At 37.0% G+C, this 21,871-nt stretch overlaps 1 protein-coding gene across 1 annotated transcript in view; it reads left to right on the forward strand.

Annotated features, from left to right (window-relative positions):
- Nucleotides 1-1,102: 1,102 nt before the first annotated feature.
- Nucleotides 1,103-21,871, forward strand: part of KCND3 (potassium voltage-gated channel subfamily D member 3) — a 321,371-nt gene continuing 300,602 nt past the window's right edge. The window contains exons 1-2 of the mRNA XM_063297454.1: nucleotides 1,103-1,165; nucleotides 10,835-12,009. Coding sequence (XP_063153524.1) covers nucleotides 10,904-12,009 — 1,106 coding nt within the window. The 5' untranslated portion in view covers nucleotides 1,103-1,165; nucleotides 10,835-10,903. The remainder of the gene's footprint in view (nucleotides 1,166-10,834; nucleotides 12,010-21,871) is intronic.

Genomic DNA, 21,871 nt, shown 5'->3' on the forward strand with positions numbered 1-21,871 from the left:
AGTTTGTCGTGGCAAAAAAAATCAAAAGGGGTGTCGTAGCACTTTTTCCAACTAACAAATGTTATTAAGATGCATAAGCTTCCATGAACTGCAGCTCACATTTTCAGATCAACCTAACTTAGAGCAATTTATCCTGAGTGACATCTACTGGTAAAAAGTAAGTGCTCGGCAAATTAGTCACTAGTTGCTTCTCAACAATTACCACTTATCCAGCCTACATTGCATTTTCATGTTGCTCAATCACCCATATCAAAGTAGCAGTCAGAATCTCTTACTTTCCTGCTACCATGTAACCGAAAACCAGATTGAAGGGTCTGCAAACCGCTTTTATCTTAGAGCAGCAAATAACAGGCTGCAATCTCATCTATTAAAACTCAGACCATTTCTACTAGCAGAATACTGCCTCAGTTTATTAGCTTAAAAATCAAACCTGTCTTTTTTCTGGGAGTGCAGATGAAGAGAAGAATGTTGTTGCTGGGAATTCTAGAATCAAGTTTTACTTGCGGACCTTGAACTCCTATTTTAGTGCCAAAGCAAAACATTGGAGATCTCCTTGTTGCTATTACTCTTCTGAGATTTCAGTCTGTTTCTCTGCTAACTACCATTTCGTTCTCGATTTCGCCCTCTTTCCTCTGAACGACATTTCAAAAATGGCATCAAGCGTCTTAGAGTAAAGGAAGTATATGGACCGGGGGTGGGGTGAAGCAGAGTCGTCTGGTGGCGAAGACGGTTCGACGCATGGAACTGTCCAGCATCTCGTGGTGCTGAACGGCTCTCGCTCCATCCGACGAACTCTGAAGAACGGGCAGTGCTAGGGCTGGCGGGCCAAACGCCAGCGAAGCTTGGTGGGACTGCGCCACCTATCTGCTAAATAGGAACCGAGCGGAGATTAACTCAAAACGGCAGAGAAACACGAGGGTGGGAGGGGGCACCCACGCGCATTCGCAAGAGCACGCCCAGCTCCTGTGCCCTCTCGGTGCCTGCTGAGCTAATGGGATAAGAGCCCGCTGGCAAGCGCCTCCTCCTTCCTGGGACCGCCCTCTCTTGCTTGGGCAGCTAGAGTAAGCGCCTTCAGCATCTGGACGGCAATCCTTCAGCCCATCTGCTGAACCGGCACCCGTGAGGAGGATGGAATCGTATGGCAAGAGAGCTCCTTACCCAGAAGGTAAGGGAGTGGGCGCACAAGGAGAAACGGTGTGCATGTGGCCGACAGACAGAGAAAGAGAGAAGCAAGCGGAGGGACGTATTTCCCCTCTGTTTCTGTCTCTCCCTCTAAGTCCTGCTTGTCGGACTGTGGATGCGTTAGGAAACTGTAGCAAAACTAGGGCTGCTAAGGAACAAGGTTCTTTCCCTTCAGTATCTTCCTTTTCTTCTTCCTCTTCTGTTTTGTTTTTCTCATTTTGCTTCTTAACACCAGATCAGCTCCTCCTGCCTAACTCCTTCATGTACACACGCACACACGCTGCTTAAGTATAAGCTGAATCTCCAAAAGAGATGGCGCACACCAGGGAAAAGCAGCTGAGCGCGCCTGTATCACACATAATGTATGTGTCTTACTTTCTCAAAGTCACCAAGCCTTGCTGTAGCCCACACGTTACTTCCTTGGAGCTTGTTTAGCTCATAGGGCAAGGGCATTCGAAATTCTAGATCTCTTCAGTGAAGATGTATGCAAGGAGAAAAAGAAAGACCAAAAGGAGGTGAAAAAAATGGAGTTTTCCTTACGTGGAGAGAGACGTTGCTTTTGGGGGCAAAAAGTATATGTAGGGGCTGAAGAGAAGAATCAGGCACAATGGATGCAAGAGATGCCGGGGGGGGGGGATTCTGGTTGGTTACAGTATGTGGGAAGGCTCCAACAGGTAACTTAGTTTCTCCTGTCCTTATTCCACACTCCCTGATCTGTGCTAGGCTGGTGTATATAGTAAAGACTTTATTTATTGGAGTTACAAATGGACAGTCTCTTTCCAGAATCCTTGCTTTTCAAGCTGCCTTTGGAGAGAGAAATTCTAAGGTTGATTCCCTGAAAGAGAGGGGGAAATCCGAATGCTTGCCTAGGATTTCCAGATTAATCCAAAATGTGTACTGCCAAGGTGAATAGTTGGCTGCCTGTCTTTATTAACCCAGCAGGTTGAGCAAAACTAAATTAAACAATTTAGTAGTAGCCTCCTTCTCTACTTTTCCTGTACTGTTATTTCCTGCTTTCTTTAACCTGCATGTGGAGAATCCAGAGGTAGGAAAGAACATTCAAATCTATCCCCTAATACATTTTTTTTCCTGTCATTCATTGTATATGCATCTTGCCAGATCCCCTGAGCCCCCAAATAATCTGGGAATAATAACATTCCCTTTCAGTATAATATATCCAGCACATTTTAATGTGTGTAGTGCTTAGTTTGGGGTGGGATATAATTGGAGAGATGAAAGTTGGTATATCTTTATTGTGTTGCTCTAAGCTGTGCTTATACTGGGCACATCAGTTAGAGAAAGATAAATGGAAACCCCTGCAAGCAGATATATTATCAGCTGGGAAGAGAAGGAGGGGAATCTAATTGTGAGAGAGTGCAAAAGTCTCATCTAAGCACAGTTTGCATTTTAAATGAAATTATACTTGAAGCTGAAGCTTGACCCTTTAAAAAAAAAAGACAAAAAAAGCTGGGAGCTAATGTATGTATTGTATTACTTTATACCTGAAATTTATATCATGAAACTTCCACTTTGCAGTTTATCAGCCTTTTTTTTTTTAATTATCCTTGTTCTGTTTAGAAATAAAATGTATTTATTGTAAAGGGGAAAAACAATCTTAATAAGGCTGTTCAAGGACACCCAGAAATTTTTGAATTTATTGGCAGAAATTAATGAGAATCCACCATTTATTTCCTTTATCTCATGGGTGGATAAGTGTTTCATAAAGTTCTTCTCCAGTGTGCTATGGATCTAAGCAAAGAGGGTGGATTTATATTTTCAAGGTAGAAATCAAATTATTAACAGCCCTTGCTTAAAGGTGACTCATGTCTATTTAAGAATGGATGGGGTGGCAAAAAAATACAAATTATTTTGAAGAAAGGTAATTTGAAGTAAACAAAATGCTTTTGCTTACTCTTAGGAGCTTTTCCATACTTATGATGGCATGATACTAGTTACTGAGAATAAAAAACATAATGTTTGCCTTGACAGTTGATTAACATTTGGTGTAAATCAAAAGGATTATATCCTATAGATAAGTTCCTCCACTCAAAAATATCAATAGGCTGCTAGATTTTAAAAAATCCCTCTCACAAGTCATCTATATCTAGTTTTGCATGCACATATATACCATGCCATGTTGTTGTTGCTGTTGTTGTTAAATGCTCAAGTGATGTTTATATGAGTCTAATCCAAATTGTAATAGTACCTTTTCTGTTGTATTTGCTAGCTGGGGAAAAACTGTTTGTAGAATGCCCTGTGTTCTTATTCTATTTGCTTCACAATATTCTCTCATTGTCAGCATTATTTGTATTTGCATGTGTTTCTATGGAGGGAGGATTTTTTGTGATAATCTATTGCTATCAAAACATCTACCTAAAACAGTTATATGCAATTTGTTTGTTTGTTTGTTTATTATTGGTATCCTAGAGTGACATTTGGCTCAAGTATATTGACAGCCAAATTATGTTAAATTGATGCAGTGAGGTGAACAACCTTATGGAACCATTGGCAATGCAAAGTATTGCGAGCATATAAAGTCTGTACATTGCACATTCATTTGGGAATAAGTTATTTTATTAGTGGGACTAGAGCAAATTCATTTCTGTATCTTCCACATTCAATTATTACAATATAGCATGCTAATGTTTATGTGTGGAATTGTCATTTGCAGATCACATTCTGTGAGAAAAGTTCTTCCTTTTACCTGAGAATACCTTAGACATACTGTACATTTTTCATGTATTATGACTTACTGTTATAGTTGAATGCAGCCTTTGGCCCACTTCAAATTAGCCTCTAGAAAGCACTTAAACTAATTCAGAATCAAATAGTTCACAGAATAATATCCACATTCTCAAACGTATTTTAAAATTGTATTAGAAACAGTGAACTGCATCATGTTTCATGGTAATTTTTTTATTAGTATAAATGTATTAATAAACATAGCTTGTACTCTGGAGCATGTCAATAATCAATATATTTCTTTAAACTTTCTTGCACATCCTGCAATTGATAATTGACACTGCAATCCAACAAATGTCTTTGAGGAATGAAAACTCATTGAGTTCAATAAGATTTACTACCATGAATATAGCACTGAATTTGGACATTGCAGTTTTACATGTAATTACTCAGAATAGGAATAAATGCTACTTAAATCAGTGGGATTTACTTCAGAATAACCATAGGACCATGTCTGAAAATAATTTTAACAGAAATAATTATTGCTTTCAAAATATGTAACCTATGCAAGATCAATTATGGCTTAATAATGACTGAAGGGACACATTTAGTGTGCTTGTGGCAGTAGTGTGGAGTTGCACACACTGTAAGAATTTATAGAAATGCATTCTGGTGCCTTTCAGAAATTTGGGGAAAAACTCAATCTCATTTTCAAATATATAATTACCAGAAAAATCCAGCATTATTCCAATCCATTCCAAGATGTTCTAAAAAATCTCTTCTGGGTAGCCTAAGCGTTCTTTTAAAATCACGTAGTTCTGTGAGCCAGAGTCGTTTTATGTATTCCCTGGATATTATCTCAGAAGCATCAGCAGAGTTCTGAATTGCTTCTAAATATACATTGATCGTGCATCAGGAGGGTACCTTACAAGAGAGTTGATATATTTTCTAAGTATTTTCCTGTATAGATAACATGAATTCATGATATATTTTTAATGGAGTGATTGATCATGCTCACCTTCTTTTACTGGTTTCAACAATCCATTAATATTGTCTTCTGATGAAAGACTTAATGCAATAAATTCGTTTACAGGATTCTGCCATGTTTGTTTTGGGAGATGAGATGCCAGCCACTAACCTTGTATTTTTTATGCAGTAGGTTTCTAGACTAGGGGACCTCAAAATTCAGTCATTTGAAAGCTTAGTTCTGTGTTAACTCTGCTCATTCAATCATTCTTTTTTTTTTTTTTTTACTGTAGAATAGTAGTGGAAGATCCACATTCTTTTTTGACCCGCAGACCCTGCCAACAAAAGAGTAGGTTGTAAAGTCATAGTGGAAATGCTGCAAGAAGTAAATATTTGCCTTGTTCTGACCTGCTATTCTTTTCCCTTAGCCATCCTATCACTGATCATTATACTGAAACTGCAGTTAACTGATGGAATTATCTTAGGAATTACATTGAATTAAACTTTTGGTGTGTTGGTATTTTTCTCTGTTTCACAGCAGAATTTCAGCTAGTACAGTCTGTTACCTTTAAGTGTTTGGCTTCTTCTTTCAGTGATGAAGGTGGATTATTTGTTTCACTGTTTTACTCATATCTTGCTAATATTCTGAGTTTAGTGAGGACATATATTTCTAAATTATTCTCCATAATAATTTTCTGGTACTCATACTTTCACCCTCTGCTTGTGTTCAGCTGTCATCTCTAAGTCTATTCAGGATTATGTTCTAGCAATAAGCTAAAAGCCCAAATGCTATATTTCACTTTGCTTCTCATGTTAAGGCCTTTTTTTTTTTTTTTTTAATTTGGGACATTTCTTATGCATTAAGAAATAAATCTGAAAATTCTGTGGCTGTTTTCATTTTAGAATTTATCTTATGCATTGTAAGAAGTAAAAAAACAGTGTTTCAGAAGTCTTCCTTGCTCCTATCACTCTTTAAAGAAGAGTAAAATTGGGCAGCTCATGGATAAAAACTGTGTGTCTTTCCATATTTGAGCACATTTCAGCTGTCATTGTATTACCTTAATTGTAAAGGAAATACCAAATTATGCTTGTATATGTGGTGCCCTGTAAAAAAAAATATGGGCATGAAACTGAGATTCATCTAAACATCCAACAAGTGGTTTAAATATGGACATCACCTTTTATTTTAATACCTTGATCTTTAAGGTAAATGCAGCATTTCATTATCTTTCATGTTTTCTTTTTTTTGGTCTTTATTCCTGATAATCAATGTAGGCCTTGAATTGCCCTTTTCATTTTCTGTCTTACTTTGAAAAAGAATATTCCAATATTCCAATATTTCAACCTTCAAAAGATTTACTGTATTCGATATATGGATTGTATGGTATATATCAATTGTAATTAAATCATTTGCTTGGCTGAGCTTTTCTTCACTAGTTTGCCATCCTAGACTTTAGCTGAGTTTTTAAAGAAAAATATATAATTGAATTGCTTAGTAGCAAGATCATTGTTTAAAGGCACTTACGCAGTTTTTGCAGTGATTTAGCAAAGACTAATACTTTCAGTTCTCATTTAACATTTCAAAGATATTTTGATGTCAGTTCCTTCAGTGTCAAGAACTCTCTATACAAGTAAAATGCCTTAGAGTAAAATGATACTAGATAAATAAACTAAATGGACAATGAGGTTGTGATATATCGAATACTAGACCAAATCAGTACACATGCATAGAGAAAGAGATATTATATATTGTAATGGAAACAAATAATCAAAATGTTTTAGAACTTTATGGGAATGAACAAAATATTGAATATAGCAAGCACATGCTAATTAGGTATGATCTGATTTAAATTGTTAGCTAGATTTGGAAAATGAAGTCAATTCAATTTCGATAGCCAACTTCATCCATTAAGCAGGTAGATTCAGTTTGGATTGTTGATTTTCTTTAAAAAAAAGTGTCCAAAAGTCCATGAATTGTTTAATCAGTTCAATGGCATCAAAGCTTATTTGATGCTGGGCATTAAATTTTAGTCAAATCTTCAAATTGAATAAGTTCGCATCCCTAGAATGTAGCCAGTATAATACTACAACAAAATCAAAAGCCCATTTTATATTAGGAGACAGAGACTCTCTAACATTAGAACAGTTTGAAAACCAGAGAGAGGGATAAAAAAATGCCTGGAACTAAAGCACTATAAAAACACTCAGGAATGTGCTGTTAAAATTTAATAATAAATGCCTGGTACCAAAAGGACATTGCAGTATGTACCAGATAGGCTCTCTGGGGAGGATATTCCATAACTGAGTGGTTACTTTTCTTTCATAAGCATACACCATACATGGAAAAAAAACATTATCTCCTAGTAATATCAAGGTTTGGATGGGAACAGGAAAGAGAATTGTATGGGAAAGAGAAAGTTCTTTTGATACTAAACTCTGAAGTCAAGAAAGGCTTTAAAAATAAGAAATCAGCATTTCAATTTGGATCTGCAATTGAACTGGAAGCCAGTGGAACTATCAAAATATTGCCCTGATTTCTACATACTTGGTCTTATGGATATATTGTGCACTAATTGAAATTGCTGCAGTGTTTTCAGAAACAACCCCATTTGTAACACACTGTTACAGGAAATTACCTGAGCATGGAACACTGAATATTATATATTAAGTAACAGAATGTCTATCATTATGATAGATAGGATATCTGGAAAGCTTTTGCAGACTGTTGAGACCTCTGAAATGTTAATTCCATGAATGATTATGTCATTGATGGACTTGTTTCCAGGTGTTCAGGAGGATGGAGAGCACTGCAGAAATGTATCTTTCCATACTATCTTCCTCCCTATGAATAACTAGGAACACCTCATTCAAACAGGAGAACAAAAGCAATCCTGTTGGCCAAACATTAAGATTCAAGTCTTCTCTCCACTATATGGTTTTACTTCTCTAGCTTCATAGTCCCATCCTATTTCTTGATTATGCTATTAAAACTGGCTTTTACAGTTAATCTCTTGAAGCCATGTTATTCAGCCTCTTAATACCATTCTTGTGACTTGCTGTTTGCTAGATGTTCTGCCATTTTGCTAAAACTGTTAATTTTGTTGCCTTGCACAAAACTGTCCATGTTATAAAGTTTGTATTGTTTCTTTCTTTCTTTCTTTGTTTAGAATTTAGATTTTTTAAGACCTCTCAACTCAAGAGCAACTCTGGGTGCTGGTTAACAGGTTCTGTACTCCCCCCCCCTGCCACTTTAATATAATAATTCTATTAAGACTTATATCTATATTGTTATGTTTTCATGTCTTTAGAGAATTATATTCTTTTATTGATTGCAAACCATTTTACAGGCCATAAACTGGAAATGTGACATCCAAAAACATAAAATAAACCATTACACTCATACATATTTGAGTATAAATGCAAAGGAAAACAAAGGTGAATTATAAAAACGGTTGACTGCAGTTTTAGAAGAAGACTTAACGTTACATTTTAGTAAGGTTCAGTCTATGTAATTGGATATTCAGCAACAGACATTGGATATAGACTATGCATTTTCTCTGTGTGCCTCTCAATAATGGGAATAGCTTTAAACATTCTTTCTTCATAGGTCCTCCAGAGCTAGAGTTTTGGACAGATATTGGTGATTGGGTAGTCATCTGCATGTGTACATTCTGAAAACAAAACAAAACCCAGCCCTGTGTTTTGATATAAAGCCTACAAGGATAACTTGTGTGAGCTTATGAGTACACATGCCCTTTTCAGAGAGTCTGTTTACAGAAATTTTGGACATTCCCAAGCTCTTGGGAAGTCAGTCTGATACTCTGGTCTATTATAATGGTCTGACACTCTGCTACAAATATTGTTGAAATATTGTTCAAAAACATTTGATGGCCAACAAAAGTCAACTGCCTAATCAAAAATCAGTGCAATGTTGTTCACCTAGTTGTTTAAAAATAACAACATGATGGATAATTGATATTATAATTACTGTCATCACATTTATGCTTAATCTTTTATGGTTGATTTGAACCAAACCAAAATAAAATGGTATTGCATTAAGTACTAGTAAAGGAACTCTGTCATATTTCCAGGATAATAGAGTTAGTGGGGTTCTTCAATTTCTACACTGATAGGCTTAGTTCAAACTATTTGATAATTACCTGAACATTGAAAATAAGTAATTGGACACACTTCAGTTCCATGGAAAGCATAACAAACAACTCTGCTGATTTTAATGGCTCATGCTCGACTTTCTCCAGATTGTATTCTTTGCCATGTATATTCTGTCTATTAAATCTATAATGCAGTATCCTATGCCCAGTATTAATATGCCCATCATTATAATAAGTAAGTCAATAGGCAGACTGGCATTTGTTAGACTAGCTCTGAATCTCAAGGGATTGGAGAACAATAAAGGTTTTTGCTTTATACAAATAACGGTCCCTTCCATAAATGCATTATTCATCAATAATCAGTAGGTATTCAGCACTCATTTAACTATGTCAGGTTCTTTCACTGCAGTGGTTAGCCTCCAGAATTGCCTGCAACAGTGGCTTCTGAGTGCCATTAGCTTTGATAAGTGCTTTTGTCAGAGATGGGCAATTCATGGGCTCGACAGCACCTAGCACGGGGGCATCTGCAGAGAAGTTAAAAAAGGTCAAGATGGCAGTTGCAACTGTATGATTGAAGCCCCACCCCTTTTGATTTCATATATGCATATAAAGGGGTGGGACTTCAATTGCATAGTTACAATTACCAATTTGGCTTTTTTGTCCCCAAGAATTTTTTTTTAAAAAAAAACAACAGCCATATATTTTGGCCCCACCCATTCCAGCAACATCATTGTAACTGTCATACCCCCCATCACCCAGATCTAAAATAACCCACAGATGTTGTTCCCCCCAAAAAAACCTTCTCACTCTTCTTAAAATTGATAATAGCACCTAGCAATAGTGAACCCTTTATTTCATATCATCTCACAATTTTGGCTGATATTCACCATATTTGTTAGAAATCCATCTTTGCCTTGGCGATTTTGAAAAAAATTGCTAGTTGCACAAAATAATTAAGCAATTCTGAATTTTTCTGACAGGAATATCTGGAGTGGTCAGATATGATTTACCCCTTATATTGCTTTACATAATTGGCAGGTAATTCAGAATTGTCCTGTAATACAAACTCCCACTGAATATTATTGCTGTAGATATTCACCCACCTAACACACAGAATAAATTCTCCCACCTATTTCTAGATATACATATGCATTCTAGTAAGAATGGTCCTTCCACACATTGCAAGTTTCAAGGAATGTCTTGCTTAGTATCAGTGTTTTTCAATTAGGGCCCAGCATTTACTCTTGGGGAAGGCTATTTTAAGCTTGTTTATAAGGAAGCAGATTTAAATTATCATGTTGGTGCCACTTTAAAATGCATTTAATGAGGAATGATTTGCTATTCAAAACTTCCACCTATAATAATGACATTAGTTTCTTACGCTGATTATCATGTGTATTTTTAAACGATCATTCATTTGACTCTCAAGGTCTGAATTTGAAAAGGGAAGGCAGGGAGAAACTGAGTGACCAAGCTACTTACTGGATTTCTTGCAGTGTGAACCCTCCCCCCTCCCCCCTTCCTTTATATGAGCATGGGGGCATGAGATAAACTAATCCAAAGTCATGATTTTCAATATGCTTGATGCTTTTGCACTTTAGAGCTGGAACACTTATCCAGAGCATCCAGTTTCCAGGCAGTTGATTTTCCTGAATCTTCAGCTGGATGCTGGGAGTTCTTTTGAAGATGTTGTTAAGAAGCCTGAGGTGCATTTGTTATCACTAAGAGATTGCCTTATGTATTTCAAAGACTCTGTGGAGCACTACTGCATTCTTTACCTCCCCCACACCCTTTACCATGACTAAGTGTTGTTTGAGAGAGTTACTTAAACCATTACATAAATGGCAAGAAGTGGCAGTTATCTTGCACTGTCTTTTTAATTGTCTTTTTAGATGGATTTGAACTGAAGCCAAGGACTTTCTAGAAGAACTGTTTTCCTTCATCCTGAGACCAGATCCATCATGGCAGCGGGTGTAGCAGCATGGCTCCCTTTTGCCAGGGCAGCTGCCATAGGTTGGATGCCGGTAGCCAACTGTCCCATGCCACTAGCCCCATCAGAAAAAAATAAACGGCAAGATGAGCTAATCATTCTTAACGTGAGTGGCCGGCGTTTCCAGACATGGAGGACTACATTGGAGAGGTACCCCGACACACTACTTGGCAGCACAGAAAAAGAGTTCTTCTTCAATGAAGACACCAAGGAGTATTTTTTTGACCGGGATCCTGATGTCTTTAGGTGTATCTTAAACTTTTACAGAACTGGTAAACTACATTATCCAAGGTATGAGTGTATCTCAGCTTATGATGAGGAGCTTGCTTTTTATGGGATCCTGCCTGATATCATTGGGGACTGCTGTTATGAAGAGTACAAGGACAGAAAACGGGAAAATGCTGAGCGATTGATGGACGACGGGGATTCTGAGAATAACCAAGAGTCTATGCCAGCCCTGAGCTTCCGGCAGACCATGTGGCGAGCCTTTGAGAACCCTCATACTAGCACCTTAGCCTTAGTCTTTTACTATGTCACAGGCTTCTTTATTGCCGTTTCCGTGATCACCAACGTGGTGGAGACTGTACCATGTGGCTCAACGCCTGGAAACAAAGAATTGCCATGTGGGGAGAGGTATGAAATGGCTTTTTTCTGCTTGGACACAGCTTGTGTGATGATTTTTACAGTTGAGTATCTGATGCGACTCTTTGCAGCTCCCAGTCGCTATCGGTTCATCAGGAGCGTGATGAGTATCATCGACGTGGTGGCCATCATGCCCTACTACATAGGTTTGGTGATGACCGGCAATGAGGATGTCAGTGGAGCTTTTGTGACTCTGAGGGTTTTCAGGGTATTCAGGATTTTCAAGTTCTCCCGTCATTCCCAAGGCTTACGCATCTTGGGGTACACGCTGAAGAGCTGTGCCTCTGAGCTTGGTTTTCTTCTCTTTTCACTCACGATGGCAATTATCATCTTTGCTACTGTGATGTTTTATGCAGAGAAAGGATCTTCAGCCAGCAAGTTCACCAGCATTCCAGCATCATTTTGGTATACTATTGTCACCATGACAACTCTAGGGTAAGTACTATATTTTTCTTTCTTGAGCAAAGAAAAAGGGTACTGATAGGTGAGTTGGAGTTTCACAAATCTCTGTGGTAGTTTCACAATTCTACCCCTCCCAGAGCATAGATCAAAAATATACTTTTTCTTTTGATTGTTATACCACGTACATTAGTTCAAACAAATCAGTATTTCATATTTTCAAGTAGAAAAGGTCATGGTTACTTTATAGCATCAGAGGTTAGGCCAAAATGTTCTGGAAAGTCAGTTCTTAGTATATTAATCTGGAATCTGATAAGTTCTTTCCTGTTCTCATTTTAGATATGAGCAGCTTATACAAACAGTTTCCTTTGGTTTAAATAATGCTTTTCTTGTATGGGATTACTGAAATCCTTTTTACATTGCTTTTGACAAAAGATGAAATGATGATTAATCCAAACTAGAATCAAAAGAATAAGGCCTAATTCAACTGGAAGAGGGAGAGGACACAGCCCAAATGTTTAAAAAGCAAACAAAAATATACATTAACATTTTTTAAAGGCAAATATTTGATTTGAAAGATCATCAGTCTCTCTCAAAGACGTCAGCTTGAGAGAGTGCTGACAGTATTTAGCTTTGTATTGTACTGTTAACAATAACAGGGTCATCAACAATATAATTTCTGACTCCCTTCTCATATTTCACACAAGAGGCATTCCCATGCTTTTAGAATTTCATCACTCAGTTCGTTTTCTGCACAACACAGGAACTGAGTTAAGAAAGAAAATACAAAAACTCTGGAGCAACTGATAGGGAGGAATATGGAAAGACAAATAATAAACCATTACTTTTAGTGGATAAATATCAGGGATATTTATTTCATTTTTATTGTTGCTAACAATGCGTGGTTAGCATTTTTCATATTTGAACAAATATCATGGAGGAAGAACATGGTAGATAATATTTATAAACTGAATTTATAAGGACGTTTAATACTTTTGATTCTTGCAACCTTAATTGTTCCCTTGGCCTCTGATTAAATCCAAACAGATACTGCAAATGATATACTGAAACGGGTAAGAATTCAGAAGGTAGGACTGGCTTAACTGGAAATCACTGTATAAGGATAGATGGGTGTGTGCCAAGAAAAAAGACTTGGGGTAGGGTAGTATGATATCCATAGTATAAGAATTACCAAATGTTAAACTTGCCAATCTTGATGGTGGAATCACATCCCATATGCCCAAATGTTATGGACTGGTATAAACATTTGCAATCTGTTTTAAAAAGGAGAGACACACAACCCCTGGATATTTCCACTATCTTTATACATCATAGGAACCAGTTGAATTTTCAGCTTTTGTTTTAAATTTCAGAAGGCATTTTGAGGCTAGTTATAAACATTTTTAAGTGGAAAAACATTATTTCGTATAGGATAATTAATCAACTTTAGCTGCTTTTCCCCCAGCCATTTAAAGCAGTTTAATCTTTTGTAACCTCTACATACAACATCAGTTTGTATACCAGACAGGAAAATGAGAAAACCTTTCAATCAAATTTTTATCTGTAAGATTGTATGGCTCGTAGTTTTTAACCATACTTTAACAATTGCTCTTCCAATGTTTGATCACCAGAGTCTGCACATCATTCTTCTTGTATTTAAATGTGTTCACTATGTATAAGGAGAAGTGAACTAAAGTTGAAATGATTAAAGATAATTTATCTTTTAAAAGGACAGTCAGCTGTGATTTGATGATATGAAAATATTTGGAAAATACAGAAATGTAAAACATTAATGAATTTTTGGCAGTTCACTCAAATAAATGGCCATCTTCTTAAAACATGTTAGCATTTTGTTTTGGTTTTTAAAAAATCAGTTTCTAAACATTGCTATACAGAAGTAAACAGTTTGGGGGTCATGAATTTGAAAGATATCCTAGAGTTTATTTCCACTGCATTTTGGCTTCTTTTGTAAGAATATCTAAAAAATCATTAATTGCAATCGTTTGCTGGGGGGAGGGGGACAAAAACAGAGATATATACTCAAAGTAGCAAATAATTTCAAGTGTTAGTTTCAGTAGAAATAGATATTTTAAAGGACAGTGTTGTTGTCTTTTATGATGATGACGATTTAAAATGATAGTAAATGTTAATAATGTTATGCAAATACACATTGTACATGTGGTAGCTGAAAATTCTTACAAATGCAAAGATGGGGAAAGGATGTGGGCCATCTGTGGTAAACATTATATGAAGCTGTACATTCATCTGAAGCTGTACATTTTAAAACTCTGTATATCTCATTTCAGTTTCATAGAATGTAAAGGTGCATCTGAAAATGATGCCAGGCTACATAGCTCCTATTCATAGTACAGAAAGGAAGACTTAAGGATGTTGATAAACAGTGTTTGGAATGAAAAGCATTTCTATTGTTGGAGTCCCTGGTGCTCTCTGAGCTTTGTTTTTTGATTGCAGACATTTCATTACCCGACTAGGTAGCATCATCAGTGCTAGTGAGTGTGGGGTTTGCTCCCTGCTTATGTACAGTAGCTTGCCTGCTAGTGTTGGTGGGAGTGTGGTTTTCTCCTTGCTAGTTCCTTGATTAGGGTAATGAGCCTGCTATTAATCCCTGCTTATCTGGGTGTAGGCTGCTGGAGAGGGTGTGTTCTGGTCTTTTTGTTTCCTTCTTAGTTTTTTTTTATTGTCTCTTCTGAATGGTGTGTAAATGTGGTTCATTTTTAGATGTCTATTGATGGCTGATTTGCCTGAATGCCAAGCTTCCAGGAATTCCCTAGCAGTTTTGGATTTAGTCTAAGAGGCTCACAATTTCCCAGTTGAAACTATGGTGAAGTCTGTCCATGTGTTGTGAGATTAAGGAGTTCTCATCGTGGCTTCTGACTGCTAGTTGGTGTTCCTGGATGCGCTCTGCTAGACTTCTGCCTGTCTGTCCTACATAGTGGCTGTTACAGTCCTTACACTGTAGGTTGTAGATGACTCCTGTTTTTTCTTCTTGGGCTACTGGGTCTTTGGGTTACTTAAGATGTTTTGGAGAGCTTTGGTTGGTTTGTGTGCTACGTTGATGCTGTGTGGTTACTTGTCCAACTAACTTGTTGGTTGTTTCTGAGATGTTTTTGATGTATGGCAGTGTTATCCTTTTTATAGCTTCTGTTGGTTGGGTTGTAGTGGGTTGAGTGGTCAGGCACTTTTTGATAAAATTGTGTGCATATCCATTTTGTTGGAAGATGCTGTATAGGTTGTGTTCTGGGTTACTGCAGTGTGTTTGTGTTCATCTGAATAATGTTCTTACACAGCTCCTCTTGTGGGAGGTTGAATTGTTACTTTTGTAATGGAGCACTTGGTTAGTGTGGGTTGTTTTTCAACAGACTTGCATTTCTAATTTGCTGTCATTTCCTCTGCTGATAAGGATATCCAGGAAGGGTAGTCTGTTGCTGTTTTCTTCTTCCCTTGTGAATTTTATTCCACTGAAGATGTTGTTGATGGTTTCATGCGTCTCCTCCAGTTGTTCCTTTTTTATTATGACAAACGTATCATCTACATATTGGATCCATACTTTGGGTTGTATGCGTGGGAGTGCTATAGTTTCTAGATGCTGCATTACAGTCTCTGCTATGAATCCTGAGAGTGGTGATCCCATGTGTGTTCCTCTGATTCCTCACATCTGTCACATCTCACAGATACTGTATATAAACAGGGAGCAAACCCCACACTCACGAGCACTGATGATGTTATCTAGCTGGATAATGAAATGGCTGCAAGAAAACAACCAAGCTCAGAAAACACCAAGGACTCCATAGTTCAACCCTGAGCTACAAATATTCTCTTCTATTGCGATTTCTATTGTTTCCCCTTTTCAATGGCAGGACAGGAAATGGAATGTAACTAACTTGTCCAAAGATATCAGGAATGATTTCATGGTACCATTAATTCTGTGTTTAGTTAAATGAAATGCTCCCAGACATAAAGCACCTTTCCTTTTTGCACATAATGATAGTCCAGAGTGACTCTTCTTGAGCACTCTAAAGTATTCTCCGACAAGGTTAATCATATAAATTATAGCAGCAGTGCTAAGCTCACTGAGCAGGCTAAGAAATGGCAGACACTAAAATAGGATATTTAACATTTAAGGCTGATCACTTTAAGCTTTTTGCAAACTACTGTCCTCCAACAGAGATTAATGCGTGCACCCACTTGTATTATTTGTCTGGGGTGATTTTTAAGTGAAAGAATTTGCTGAAGCAATCAGCTCTATAGTGTATATTTCTGACATTTGTTAAAGACCTTTTTGATACACAAGGCCTTTTTTTATGGTAAGGTCAAAACATCAGATAATATATGAAGGGCAGACTTCTTTACTTTCTTCACTTTCCATTATACCTTTTCTGTTAATATGTTGTTACTTGCCCTCTGCCCCAGGAGCTGTTAAACTGTGGCTTAATAGTTGTGTGGCTGTTGATTTTTGAGACAGTATCTTGTCTCATAGTGCACTATTCCTTTAAGATCTGTAAAGGGCAACTCTATACCATGATGGTTGCCATGGCATTCTGAACTTCTGAAGGAACTATTATGGCATTTTCTATTTTGGATTTCCTTCAAAGATGAAATGGAAACATTTGTTTTTGAAGTAACATCAGTGCACTTGCACTTTCAGAAATTAAATTCTATACCATCATCTTCAAAAAGTGAACTGAATTTGTTGGAACTCATGTAATAATCCCTTCCTTTACTTAGAAATGGATGTTGATTCATAGGATAATCTCTGCCAAAAACTTCCCTTACCTTTTAGGTTTGGGACAGTCTGAGCTTGAATCCCACTAACATCTGAAGAGGAGCATTTTCACAAACCAGCTACAACTAATATTTGGAAGATTACAGGCCAAATATCATTTCAAATTGTGGAAGTACAATTTACCCCACCAGTGGACTGCTTGTTTTTATAACTGAATGAAGAACCATAACACAATTTGGACATTTTAAAATAATGTGCAGGGTAAAGATGACGGATAAAAATTACTGACCTTTCATTAGATTTACTAGACATTGTTTTAGCTCTGTTAATATGTGTATTAGTATACACATGGGGAAAATCAACCTATGTGGTCGCTAAGAGGCAACCACAACTTGATGGCACATAATCAATCAGTCAATCAATCAATCAATCAATCTGTATCACCTGGCATTAATGTGTAGCAATGTATGGAGTATCAAACTGGAATAGCACAGTACTTTTATTGGAAAGAAATTTAATACTCATATTTCAGGGGAAAGCATTCAGTGCCCAACATTACATTAGATGTACTATTCTGATTTTTAAAGCACATCAGAGATATAGGATTGTACAAAATAAAATAAATATAATTAAAGAATGTTTAGTTGCTTTATAAAATTATATAACTACCTGATAATTATTTATAATTATAATAGTTTATTTTTGAATAAATAGGAAGATTTTCCACATCTCAAAATAAAGGATTAGTGCTTTTTAGGTAATGAAGGAAATAGATGTTAATAAATATATGAAGCAGATAGTTAAATCCAAGTTTAAGAAATTCTCACATGATGTTATATTTATATTTATATTTATAGCAGCACAATCCTATTCATATGTGTTCAGAACTGAGTCCTGTATATTCAGAAGGAAATGAGTATAGGAATGCTATGTAATTGTACAAATGCTGAGCTACATAAAATGTTTACAGTAGAACAGGACTAACCTTCACTCTCTTTTCTCTGCATCCCTAAGCCATTAAAACAGAATTTGTTTACAACTCTTAGCTCAACTCAATTTCTGAGATGCAGTGGTATTGAAAGTCTTGCCCACTTGATTCATATATCAAGAATACTCATATGGAATTATATATAAAGCAGAAGATATCTAACATTTTTTTATTATTTTTTCCAGCCAAATTGAATGTGATTTTCACAGAAAATAATGTAGAAAATTCAAGGGTGATTAAAATCTAATGCATGAAAACAGCACATTTAACAACAAAACATTTTATTTTCTTTGTGTGCTAGATAGTAAAGACTCCCTCAGAATGAGCTTAGCTCCTGGTGACTACATGGAAATAAGTTTGTGGCCATTGTCTTCTTCCAGGACTTTCCCCCACAAAATCACTGTCTAATCTACAATTCTGGATTCTTTGTTGATCTAAATACTAATTAGTCTCCCACCTCCCCTTTTTAGGGAAGGTGGTTGAGAAAGTGGTAATGTTGCAGCTCCAGAGGATCCTGGATAAAATGGATTATCTAGACCCCTTCCAGTCAGGTTTCAGGCCCGATTATGGGACAGAAACAGCAGTGATCACACTTATGGATGATCTCTGGAAGGAGTGGGATGGTGGCAGTGCATCCATCCTTGCTCTTCTTGACCTCTCAGCAGCTTTCAATACCATCAACCAAGGTATCCTTTTGGGGCAGCTCAGGGAGTTGGGGGTGGGTGGTGTAGTTTTGCACTGGTTTACCTCCTTCCTCCAGAACCAGTCCCAATCAGTGTTGATAGGGAGGGAGAGATCCAGCCCATGGCCCCTCCTTTGTGGGGTTCCACAGGGTTTGGTTCTCTCCCCTCTCCTATTTAACATCTACATGAAACCACTGGGTGAGATCATCTGTCACCATGGGATGAGATATCATCAGTATGCTGATGATGCCCAATTATACATCTCCATCCCAGGTGAGGTAAGTGATGCTTGGTGCCTGGGGGCTGTGGGGGTCTGGATGGGGAACAACAGGCTTCAGCTGAACCCTGGTAAGATGGAGTGGCTGTGGGTTAATGGATCCTCTGTATCCAGGAAATTGTCATCTTTACTTCTGGATGGGGTTGCACTGCCCCAGACAGATCTGGTGCATAACTTGGGGGCCCTTCTGGACTCACAACTCCTGCTTGAGGAGCAGGTGGCAGTCGTGGCCAGGAGGGCCTTTGCACAATTTTGTTGAATAAATATTTTTATTCAAATCTTTTGGGTATTTAAAATGGTGATATTCTATTCTGTACTTTGAAATCCTACCTTTTGCTAAGTGGAGAGCTGACATGTACAAATCTATCAAAATTTAATGTTTGAGACCAGAAGATTTATAGATCACTTGCCTATACTTTCCAAATTTTTAAAATAGCCATTTTTATATCATCTACCATCGGAACCATTTGTAGGATCCCTATAGTCAACCATTAATTAAAATAGACAAATAAATACTTCCAACACTGCAGTAATGTTTTAAAAGTTTGCCATTAAAGGGCTTCAGTAAACTTTCCAACTTTACTAAGAATCACATATCAGAGGTCAGCAGTGACTTGGCATTTTGGTTAACCCCAACCATTTCAGCCTGAATGCTATGAAAACTCTACCCATCTTTTGCCAGCAGGTCATACACTTGCTTGCAGTCAGAGGAGGTCTAATCAGGAAGCAGAGGTCTGTATCATGGACTTTGAATAAATATGGAGGAAAGGGGGTCAATACCCAAAGTGGAACTCCTTGGTCAGAGCAGCCTGGGGTAGCTGTGTGTAGGAAGGAAAAGTCTGTAGGAGTATGAGAAGGTTTAAACTGGAAGGAATTGTGATTTAGAGCTGACCCCACATGAAGGAGAACCAGGATGTCTGCATTCTAAAGAGAAGACTTTGAGAAAAAGCAGACAAGCAATACACTATGGCCTGGCTTTATAATGCTGTGCCCATTGGCAGAAGTTCTGCCAATACCTACCTTGGCACTTGCCAACCTCCTACCCACCTGATTATTTTTTTAAAAAAACTCTAATTACTTTTTTTTAAAAGTGATACCAACAAAGCACCAGCCTCAATCATATGAGCTGAGATGGCAAAGAACATCCTAGAAGGTTAAAGTGGAAAGTGAGGTTCAACCTCACCAGTCAGCATACTCATAAGTGGTATTTTGTTATTGGCCAAGCCCATTGGGATACCCATTTTTTGAGAGCTGAACACCATAATTACAAGCATACCAACTTTCTGCAAGTCTTATTCTCTTCTCAGATGAGTAGCACAGTTTCCTTGCACGTTAAGAGCTTTGTGACACTTAAAAGAACTTCTTTTTAAAATTGCTTTAATATACAAGAAAGAAAAGAAAAGAAAAGAAAAGGGGTACAAAAAGTAAAACTTATTAATAACTTAATAATAATTAGTAATAAACCTGTAAATAAGATTCTCTAGGAAAAACAAACAAAAAAATAAAAAAACAAAATGTTTCCTTTAGCTAATATTTAAAAAAACTGAAAAAAATATAAACACATAAAAACTTGGTAATAAAAAAGGGGAAAATAAAAATACATTAACAAATATTAAAAAGACTAGAAAAAGAGCCATGGAAAAAATAAGATATAAACTAAAAAGAAAAGCCAAAAAGAACCTCCAACCTACTTCAGTTAGGACTTGTAAACAAAATAGTATTGTAAATTTCACAGCAGGCCAAGATAGCCCATCTTCCATAAAATAACAAACAAAAGTATTATAAAAATCAGCTTTCGTTTTTTTAAGAACTGGAACTTCTATGCTTCAGATATTCACAGAAAACTTCTCTGTCTCCTCTGGATGAAAACACTTCTTTATGCCGGAACCCAAAGATAAAAAAAAAATTACTGGGGAAAAATTCCTTCCTTCTTAAGCTGCCAAGCTTTGTTAAATATCTTCTGCTCCTGAATAATTTATGGTTATAAAATTCATGATTTTCTTTCCATTTCATTCCCTAGATCCTGCTTGCCAAGATAAGTGCAGGGTATGTTCTTGTACTGTAGCTCTAAAAAAATTGGACAATAGGACTAGGTCTTTGTGTTGAATGAAATTGAAAACATGCATGATAAGCAACTTCAATTCCAAACCATTACTCAGCCTGCAGTGAAATCTCATGTATAAATGTATCCATAAAAACTGTTATGAAGTGATCCTGGTCAGCGTTACATAGAATACATAAAAATCACAAATTATTTGCACAGTATATCTTTGCATATCATCCTTGGTGTCTACCCACTGATACAAGTTGGCAGGGTTGGTATGGTCCAGATTCCTTTGATCAAACAGTGTTATCTATTAGGACCTAGGAATGCCCTGTAGAATGAGGTTCCTCCTGAGAACTGGGTGATCCCACCCTGATGGCATCCCAAAGGGCCTAAAAGACCTACCAGGTCTTGGCTAGAGCAGCTGGAGCCCCTTGCTGAATGTTTATGTTCTTGTGTTGTCAGCCAGATTTGCCATCTTGTTCTTTCCTTTCCTAGTTTTTTTTCTTGTGTATTATTTTGTTCTTATTTATCTTGTTTTTTATTCTGTTCATTGCATTGTGAGCCACCTAGAGTTGTTCTGGCATTGGGCAATGCTAAATAAGATAAAATAATATTTTTTAAAAGGTGTAGACCCTGTAAATGGGCCATTTCATCTCAAAGATCTTTCTTCACTTTAGGCACCGTGCCATGTTGTTTATCAGAATTTTCAAGCTGAGTAATTCTTATTACCTCTAAATCATTCTGATCTACCACATCAATTTCTGCTTCAAAAATTTATATCTACAAGAACTCACTCATTCTAAATGTATATAAATCATAGAAAAGAGCTTTCAGTTTCCACAAAACCTTGTATTGCAATTACTTTTTCTTTCTTTGTCATTTTTTCACTTAGCTTTTCTGAAGCTTCTTTGGCTTGCCTCTAAGATGAAGAAAAGAAGGAAACCCTGTTTCTTGTTGTCTTGATTTGGGGCCCATAATGAGTTAAATGAAACACACCACAGGGCAGTAGCTTAAATTCAGAAAGATGAGATTTTCACTTACCAGTTAATCAGTAGAAAGTAAAGCAGCCAAAAACTCAGGCAAAAACTTTCTATCCTGGGAGAATACTAAGATCATAAATCTGTCAATCTCCATATTTAGCTGGGGCTGCCTTCAAAAT

The sequence above is a fragment of the Candoia aspera genome, chromosome 3 (assembly GCF_035149785.1).
Source record: "Candoia aspera isolate rCanAsp1 chromosome 3, rCanAsp1.hap2, whole genome shotgun sequence".
Lineage (NCBI taxonomy): Eukaryota > Metazoa > Chordata > Lepidosauria > Squamata > Boidae > Candoia > Candoia aspera.